The sequence below is a fragment of the Balaenoptera acutorostrata genome, chromosome 4 (genome assembly GCF_949987535.1).
Source record: "Balaenoptera acutorostrata chromosome 4, mBalAcu1.1, whole genome shotgun sequence".
In the NCBI taxonomy this organism is placed as follows: Eukaryota; Metazoa; Chordata; class Mammalia; order Artiodactyla; family Balaenopteridae; genus Balaenoptera; species Balaenoptera acutorostrata.
The window spans coordinates 102,568,497-102,577,059 of NC_080067.1; the positions used below are offsets into that span (position 1 = coordinate 102,568,497).

General features: G+C 32.1%; 1 protein-coding gene across 9 annotated transcripts in view; it reads left to right on the top strand.

Moving 5' to 3' along the window:
- The window catches only part of SENP7 (SUMO specific peptidase 7), a 152,454-nt gene extending 144,119 nt beyond the window's left edge, over positions 1 to 8,335 (top strand). For 6 of the 9 annotated variants that reach the window (XM_057545771.1, XM_057545776.1, XM_057545773.1 and 3 more), the window contains 6 exons: positions 557 to 681; positions 1,669 to 1,721; positions 3,415 to 3,458; positions 3,555 to 3,623; positions 4,282 to 4,432; positions 6,521 to 8,335. In XM_057545771.1, the coding sequence (XP_057401754.1) occupies positions 557 to 681; positions 1,669 to 1,721; positions 3,415 to 3,458; positions 3,555 to 3,623; positions 4,282 to 4,432; positions 6,521 to 6,658 (580 nt within the window). In that variant the 3' untranslated portion in view covers positions 6,659 to 8,335. The remainder of the gene's footprint in view (positions 1 to 556; positions 682 to 1,668; positions 1,722 to 3,414; positions 3,459 to 3,554; positions 3,624 to 4,281; positions 4,433 to 6,520) is intronic. The other 3 variants (XM_057545778.1, XM_057545779.1, XM_057545780.1) reach the window with 1 other exon arrangement.
- The last annotated feature ends 228 nt before the right edge of the window (positions 8,336 to 8,563 follow it).

The following is an 8,563-nucleotide window of genomic DNA, read 5'->3' on the forward strand; positions in this document are numbered from 1 at the left end:
CAGTAAAAAGTATGGGTAGATAAACCCAGGTATTATTTTTAATTTTTTTCTAAAGAAGTAGCTAAAATAATGAGTTTATCTTGGATTTTGGTTTGACAATACTTATGTTGTAAATAGTGGGGAAAAAAATGACAAATGCCCACAAGACTATAATGGCTTAGACATTCAGTTTATTTTGAGGTGGGACTCAAGAAAAGATTTTCTAAACAAAAAATGAAAAGCTTTTAGGATAAATTTTCAGATATTTAAGAGAACAAGCTCTTTAAGCACTAACAGAAAAAAGGTGATGCTATAAGTCTCTTTGTTTGTTTATTAAAGCAGATTCTCAACAGGAAACACTAATTATATAAAAGTAAATAAGTTTGACTTACTCAGATTTTACCCTAAGAAGTCTTAGTGCTTTTTAAATTAGTTTTGGAATGCGTGTTCAGATACTACAGTGGACTTCTTCAAAATTGATGTTTGTTATACCCACCTTCTCAGTTATAGTTCTAGAACATATTCTTCTACATTGTTTAGATTTTGTGTTATTAAGATTATATTTCTTTTTCAACAGGTCTCACTGGTATCTTGCAGTCATTTGTTTTCCATGGTTAGAAGAAGCTGTGTATGAAGATTTTCCACAAACTATGTCCCAGCACTCCCAGGCTCAGCAATCCCAACATGACAACAAACCAATAGGTGATGAACTTAATGTGGATGGTGTTTTTAATAATGTTGGCAACAGTAAAATGATTATAGAGAACAATATGAAGTTAAAGGATAGTATAATTATTTCTTATCATTTAGTTTATTAGAAGAAATGTCTGAAATTTTCATGATAGATACCCAGACTCATGTATAAACAAAATGTAATTGTCAGGTTTTACTGTTATATCAAGTTTTATCATAGCACTTTTTATAAAATAATCTTTCTAAGAATTCATGCCATGAATCTTCAGGCATAGCTTGAAATCTACCCTTTTTTCTTTTTCTTAATATAAATTAACACAATTCCTGTTGACACTAGTAATTTGGCTAGGTAATATCGGGTCTCTTATAATTCTTCCGTGAGTTTTCTTATGTTACAACCCAAATCTTAAGTAAGCAAATAAGCCTACTTTCTTTGAGAAAAAAAAATCAAATTGTATTTTATAGCTGTAGCCTAAGCAGCAAGCAGAATTAATAATAGCCATTACCGTTAATACTGGCCAAAACCTATCTCTTGTGGGGGAGAAAGAAAAACTGAAAAAGCAACTGATTACTTTCTATTTTGTCTAATCCTCCTATGCTGCAAAAGTGTATTTATGCAACACTCTATGATCATATGTTAGAAGAATTATTACTAGGCAAATTAACCATCCTCCACATTAAAACAGCAGAGATTTTGATAAGTAAGCAATCTATGAAGATTGTCTTTTTACAGGAAACTGGCCCCAGCTAACTGGTATTTCAAGTTTTGGCTCTGCGGTGTATGTATTGTGTGATGACAGCCAATTAAGCATTGTCAGTTTTATCCATCGATTGAATTTTTTTGTAACATTAACCATAAAAAAAAAAGTAAATAGTTCCCAGGTATTTTTTCCCTTTAATTACTACTATGCATACAACTTACAATTTAAATTTATCTAAATACTTTGTATTAGACATAAAATAAACACACATAACTGTTTTGTTATTTCTAACTAGATAATGATCTGCATACTTCTTCAGCACTATCCTTGGGTACAGAAGATTCTCAAGTAAGTGTGTTTTTATAAATGTGAAGGTAGGAAAACTCATGAATATAACAATTTTATATGGAAAATAGGGCATAGCTAGGTGGGCTATGATGGATATTGGTGTACCATAATTAAATTATGCTGTTTTATGATTCTTTGGAGTATTTTGTTGGGGTAGGAAAGAGAACAAGAGAAATTATCATTCTTTTTGCATCTGTTTAGCTTACTTTAACTCCCTAGGTTTGTTTATAGTTTATCTGATCATCTTGGTCGACTACTTTTTCAATTTCTATGGAAAAATGTACTTTTATTCTTCATTATGTCATCAGTTTTTGCACTCAGAGTAATTAATTACCTATATTTTATATTCCACTTTCTATTATTATAAATTGTTGGTAAAAATCATTCAAAGTAGACTCATGGTCAATCCATATGACTCCTGAGGCTAAGGTAGTTACTGTTAACTTTACTTTAAATGGACCTCTAAACTGATATTCATGGTCTAGATTTGGTATCTTAATTGATTAAGGTAGCCACCTAATTATTTTTTAATACATACAGACAGCAGCAGCCTCCCTGGCATAGGCCTGTGTCTTTACTGTCACTGGTACAGGGTGGGCAGAAGGAAGGAGGTTTCCTTTTCTGATGTCACAGCGGCAGAATAGGGGAGTTCTTTCTTGCCTCTAGAGCCAGGTTTCCCAAATTGGGTTCCATGGAATACTTGTTCTAAGATGCAGTTTATGATAAAAAGGATTCTAAGGTCAGTTAAGTTGGGTAAACCCTGTGTCCTATTCCTCTCTTAGAGATTCACTGTTATATTAGAATAATAAAGGTACTGAGAAGTTCTGCATATTAAAGAAAGTTTGATCTATTGATTCTTAAATTTATCAACAAAAATAACAAAATACCCCATCTCTTGTCCCTTAGTATACATTAATAATCTGATTCTTGTGCTTCACAGGGAAGAAGTCTGTCTCTATTGATATCATATACTGAGTTAAGAGAATGTGTATAAGGACAGGTTCAGTTAACTTCTTTATCTTTGCTTAAGATGCCAACTCTGAATAGAAGTAATTCAAGTTCCAGGTTGTTTTTTAGGCCATGTTAAAGCTCCATAACTTCTTGAGGTCACATGTAAAAGTGCATAAACTACTGTTTCACCAGTATAAGAAAAGAAATCTATAAATTAAAAAAAAATGAAGTTGGCTCACTTTAGATGATGAAAAGAACTCTTATTTGAAATTTTAATTTTAAAGTTATTTGAAACATTTTCTATTTCTTTTTTTTTTTAAATTTACTTTATTTATTTGGTTGCGCTGGGTCTTAGTTGTGGATCGTGGGCTCCTTAGTTGTGGCTTGTGGGCTCCTTAGTTGTGACTCATTGGCTCCTTAGTTGCGGCTTGTGGGCTCCTTAGTTGTGGTTCGTTGGCTCCTTAGTTGTGGCAGGTGGGCTCCTTAGTTGCGGCTTGCTGGCTCCTAAGGTGTGGCACACGGGCTCCTTAGTTGTGGCATGCTAACTCTTAGTTGGGGCATGCATGTGGGACCTCGTTCCCTGACCAGGGATCGAACCCAGGCCCCCTACATTGGGAACACAGAGTCTTAGCCACTGCGCCACCGGGGAAGTCCCTGTTTGAAACATTTTAAAGAGTAACTGAATATTAATTTATTCACACTACCTTTAATTGCAAAGTCATAAAAATTCATGTTATTTCAGAGTCCTGAGATGAATGTGTCAGTACCAAAGAAAATGTGTAAAAGGTATGTACATGCTGTAATAATAGAGTCTTTTCAGATACTTAGGTTTACTTCATATACAAATATATACATCTTGATTTCTTCCTGTGATTTTCATAGGCCATGCATTCTCATACTAGACTCCTTGAAAGCCGCTTCTATACAAAACACAGTTCAGAATTTACGAGAGTAAGTAATGACAATTTTACTAAAATCTCAATAATTTTTAAGTTGCCTTAAGAATTACTGAAAAGATTATATCAGGAATTATATTTTATTATTTATTTAGATGAGGCCTGTAAATCTAATTAATAACAAATATCCCCATTATGTGTAAAATATTTCTCAAGGATTATATCAAAAGTAAATTTGGAATTTGTATTCACAATTGAACAAAAGACATAATTTTACAAAGGAGCATTGCAAATATTAGTGGTTGTCAAAAGTAACACTTTAGAAAAAAATAAGAACTCTTTCACATTCTTATTTTGTGTGTGCATGTGTGTCTGTAATTTTTAAATTTCCTATAGGATCTGGAAAAAACTAGCAACTAAAGTTTAAAAATAATTTGTTTAGTTTACTTTGTAATATAAGTGACTTATGTATATGAGTTGTGAAAGTTGAGTTGTTGAAAAAAGTCTGGCTTTTAGTTTGAAACTCAGATGATTTTATTTAAAGTAGCACTTTTGAAGCCTCATATTATAATTTGTGCTGTTAAGGTTTAAGTCTTTTGAAATGTGGCTGGAGTCAATATATTTGGCAGCAAATGTTTTTCCATTTTTGTGAAAGTGTTGCATAATAGTAAAGAAATTTCTACTCGAGTCACTCTACTTTTTGATGATTTAAGGTATTTAGAGGTAGAGTGGGAAGTTAAACGAAAAACTCATCGTGAATTCAGCAAAACAAACATGGTGGACCTATGCCCTAAAGTTCCTAAACAAGATAATAGCAGTGATTGTGGAGTATATTTACTGCAATATGTGGAAAGCTTCTTTAAGGTATGTAAAGACATAAATACATTTTTTATTCACAATTACCAGCATATAATCACAAATTACTGGGCAAGCAAAGAAGCAGGAAAATGTTAGAGGTAATCAAGAAATAAGAAAAAAAAAAAGGCATAGAACCATATATAACCCAGATATTGGAGTTAGAAGATAAGAACTTTAAAATGATTTGATTAATATGTTGGAGAAAATAGTCAAAGATAAACAAAATGGATGAAAATGGAATCTGCTAAAAAAAAAAGTCAAGTGGACATTCTAGAACTGAAAATGCATAATGATATATCTGAAATTAAGAATTTACTGCATGGGTTTGATAGCAGACTGAATAAAGCAGAAGACAGATGAGGGAACTTTAAAAAAGGACAATAGAAAGTATCCCACTGTAGCTCAGAGAGGAAAAAGAATGTAAAGAAGAGAACAGAGCATAAGAGACAAGTGTGATACAGTCAAAAAGTCTAATTTACATGTAATTGGAGTTGCAGAAGGATTAGGGGTGGAGAGAGAGAATAAGGCAGACACAAATTTGAAGAAAAATTTTCAAAACTAAAAGACTTTTGTATTGAAGAAGCTCAGAAAACCATAAGCTACATAAGTACAATGACAAGCATGGGTATTATTTTCTAGCTCATCAGAGACTCTATAGGAACTGTAACAATGTTAAAAAGAAATTTTAAATAGGAAGGGATCACTCTGCTTTTTGAACTGTTAGCTCATTACTTCAGTCATAACCAGTATTATTTATGAAGATGGGTATAGCAAAAGGTATTTTTGACCAGAAGCTTGTTTGGAGAATCCTTAAAGGTACTTTCAAAGCATGAGGGTTATAGTATGCAGTTATAACTTTTGGTATAATTGGGGAGGATTGATAATATACAGTAGAACATGGTACACATTATGGAAACCACTAAACATGTTATGCTGTTTTTTTTTCCTTTTTTATTCTAGACTGGAACTTCATTATAGGGTGACAGTTCTGGCCTTCTAATACTCTTTCCAAAGAGATTTGATTTTGTTTTTAGATATCCAAAGTGCCTTATTACATAACATAGTCTGAGTGTGTTATATAATTCTACTTTACGTAGCCTCAGTCAGTAGAACATACTTCTAATATAGGTGGTAGCACCACTTAAGATTGCTGGGGGGAAAACCTCAGAACACTAAATCTTGTGTTTCACAAATTTGTGCACTAATATAACAGAGTGTGGATTGAAGAAAATAGGTTTCAGGTTGACCATTCAAAACCTGTGGAGCTTTGTAACTAGGCCATAAGAAAAACAATTTTAATTCTAATAAAAATACTTACACAGTTAAATCTCCACTGAGATTTGCCCCTAGAATCACAGTCAGTCCTTCATTTCAGCTTTATACTCTGGGTCTCTTAATTTCTTCTTTAAGATGTAAGTCCTTCTTACATCTGGCTTCTAATAGTTTCATCAAATTTATAAACATGATCTAGGGGTAGTCTTATTCAGCAGTTACTCATTTATTTTTTTAAACACAGGCAAAATTGTCTTTGCAGTTGCAACTTGCAACTTCCTTATTAAGCTTAACATAATGGAAAATATATCAGTTCCTTAAGCCACTAAATTGGCTATTTCGTGGACTAAAAGAAGGTACTTCTGCAGGATTTTCTATTTTTTATGTGAGATTCTTCATTTACTGCTAAGGCTTCCTCTTTGTTTTAATGGTTTCAAAATATTAACATGTTGGAAAAAATTGTGTTCAAACCAGCCTGACTTCTGCATTGTACTGAATCATTCTCTGTTTACTAATTCTCTTTGCACTAATTCACTTAAACATGCATTGTAGCAGAACATATGGTGTTTAATTTTGATGTTCAGAAGTTAGCAGTTTAATGAAAATGTTCTAAAATTGATTGCGGTGATGGTTGCACAACTCTGAATATACTGAAAATCATTCAGTTGAATACTTTAGGCAAATTGTATGTTATGTGAAATATATCTCAGTAAAGCTGTTATTTAAAAAAGTTAGCAATTTCTCATTTCTTATAAAAATGAGCTTAAAACAAATTTGAATTATACTGCTAAAGTGATTGCACTCTGTCTTTTCTCTCATTAGGATCCTATTGTTAACTTTGAACTTCCAATTCATTTGGAGAAATGGTTTCCTCGTCATGTAATAAAGACCAAACGGGAAGATATTCGAGAGCTCATTTTGAAACTTCATTTACAGCAACAGAAGGGCAGCAGCAGCTAGTTAATCTGTACAAACATGACATAGATGTTCTATACGATTACTGGAAAGCTGCTTATCAGCATTTGTGTTAGCCAGCTCACAGAGAAGAAAATAACTTGCAGTAGTTTTATAAGTCACTGTACATTATTTAAAATATATAAGATATAATATTAGAATTGTTAGGATCTCATAGATGGAGTGGAAATGGGGGTGATATAGGTAAAGTCATTAGATAGAAATTAAAATTTCATAAATATTTGATATTTTTCTGATTAAATATGCTTGGATGATGCAATAGCATATGTAATGTGGGAATGTTTTTATAGATAATAAAACTATGTGATCTGTACTTCCACATAACTGGGAGTTGAAGGGGGTTAGGTCCTCGCTGGTGCCAGCCCCAGTGCTTGTCAAATTCGTGACAAGTCACATTATATTGTAATTCTATTCTTTGCAGCTCAAGCATGCAATATGAATACTGTGTATTTTTTTTTTTTAAAGGATTTAGTATCAAGGCTTCAGAAAATGCCATTTACGGCATCCCTTCTGTATAGTGTGAGAGAAGACATAATGTTAGGAAGGTGATATAAATTCACTCTTTCAAAGCGCAGCTTATTTTTCTCAATTGCTAAGTGGAACCATTACTCTATTCTAATTGTTGTTTGTTTTCCATTTCTTTTGATGTCATGTGTGGGGATCTGAGAATTTAGTTCATTCATTCAGAGTGAAATTTGGAAGAAAAATTTAGCTATCCAAAATAGGTTTTTAAAAATTGTATATGTAGCTCAACTTAGTTTATTTGAGGTATAGCTATATAAATATTGGCTTCTATCCTATTCTGACATCCCAGAATATATGTACACAGTTCCTGTAAGTATAGAAGATAAAATTGGTGACTTCATAACTTTAATTAAAAAAAATCCTCAAAGTTTTCTATATTAGTTGTTAGGACTAAATACATAATTTTATAGCTGTTTACCCAGTATTCATCTGCAAAAGCCAGATTGCTCTCATTGCTTTTGTATTTTTAAATTGTAATTTTTAAGGACCTGTGATCCCCATGGAGCTTAAGTTTTTATTAAATGTTCAGGTAACAGTGCTGAATTGATGTGATGATGGTGGTATTACATATGATTAAACACTTCATAACCTTCTAATGTTATCAGGAATATTTTGAGGGGATGATTATATTGTATTTTCTTAGATAAGAAAAATGTTTTTCAATCTTCTGTTTTAAGCATCTCTTAGATTTACATTGTTAGTGTATATAAAGCAGTGAAGCAAAGGCAATTTAAGATGAAGCTAAAAGTCGGAACATTTTATTTCAAAATCCTGTGAATTGAGGTTGTCAGTTAAGCCTTAGTGTCCTTAAGTTTCTGTTAATCTTGTCAACATCTTTATATTGTTAAAGATATTTGTCCTTTGGAGATTTCCTATAAAGATGGTTATAATTACATGTTTCATTCCCAATTTCTGTGTGGGGGGAGGGGATTTTTTAGATGACTTAATTATTTTGTATATCTAATTTTGGGAAAGCAAGTATCTAATACATCTCCTTGTGACTTCTTAACTTTTTTGTTTGTATGTTTTTCAAAGACACCACTGTCCTTTGTCATGTTTTGAAGATTGTTTAAAATTCATTTTCCTAAATTCATATGGAAATAATGCTTTGAGAATATCAACATTTTATATTAAACATGTTTCCAATTCATTAAATTGAGGTGTAATTTTTTTCCTTAAGAAACGTGAGCCATTCTTAGAAATAGATTTTAAATTGTATGTTACTCAGTGCATGTCATATAATTGATGCTTAGATTAATTTTTCTAACTGTTTTAACAGACGTGTGGTAATTTTGATAGTTCAGGGAACATTTTTTGAGCATCTACTACTAGCAGGCAATGTACAAGGTAGAAAAAATGGAATGA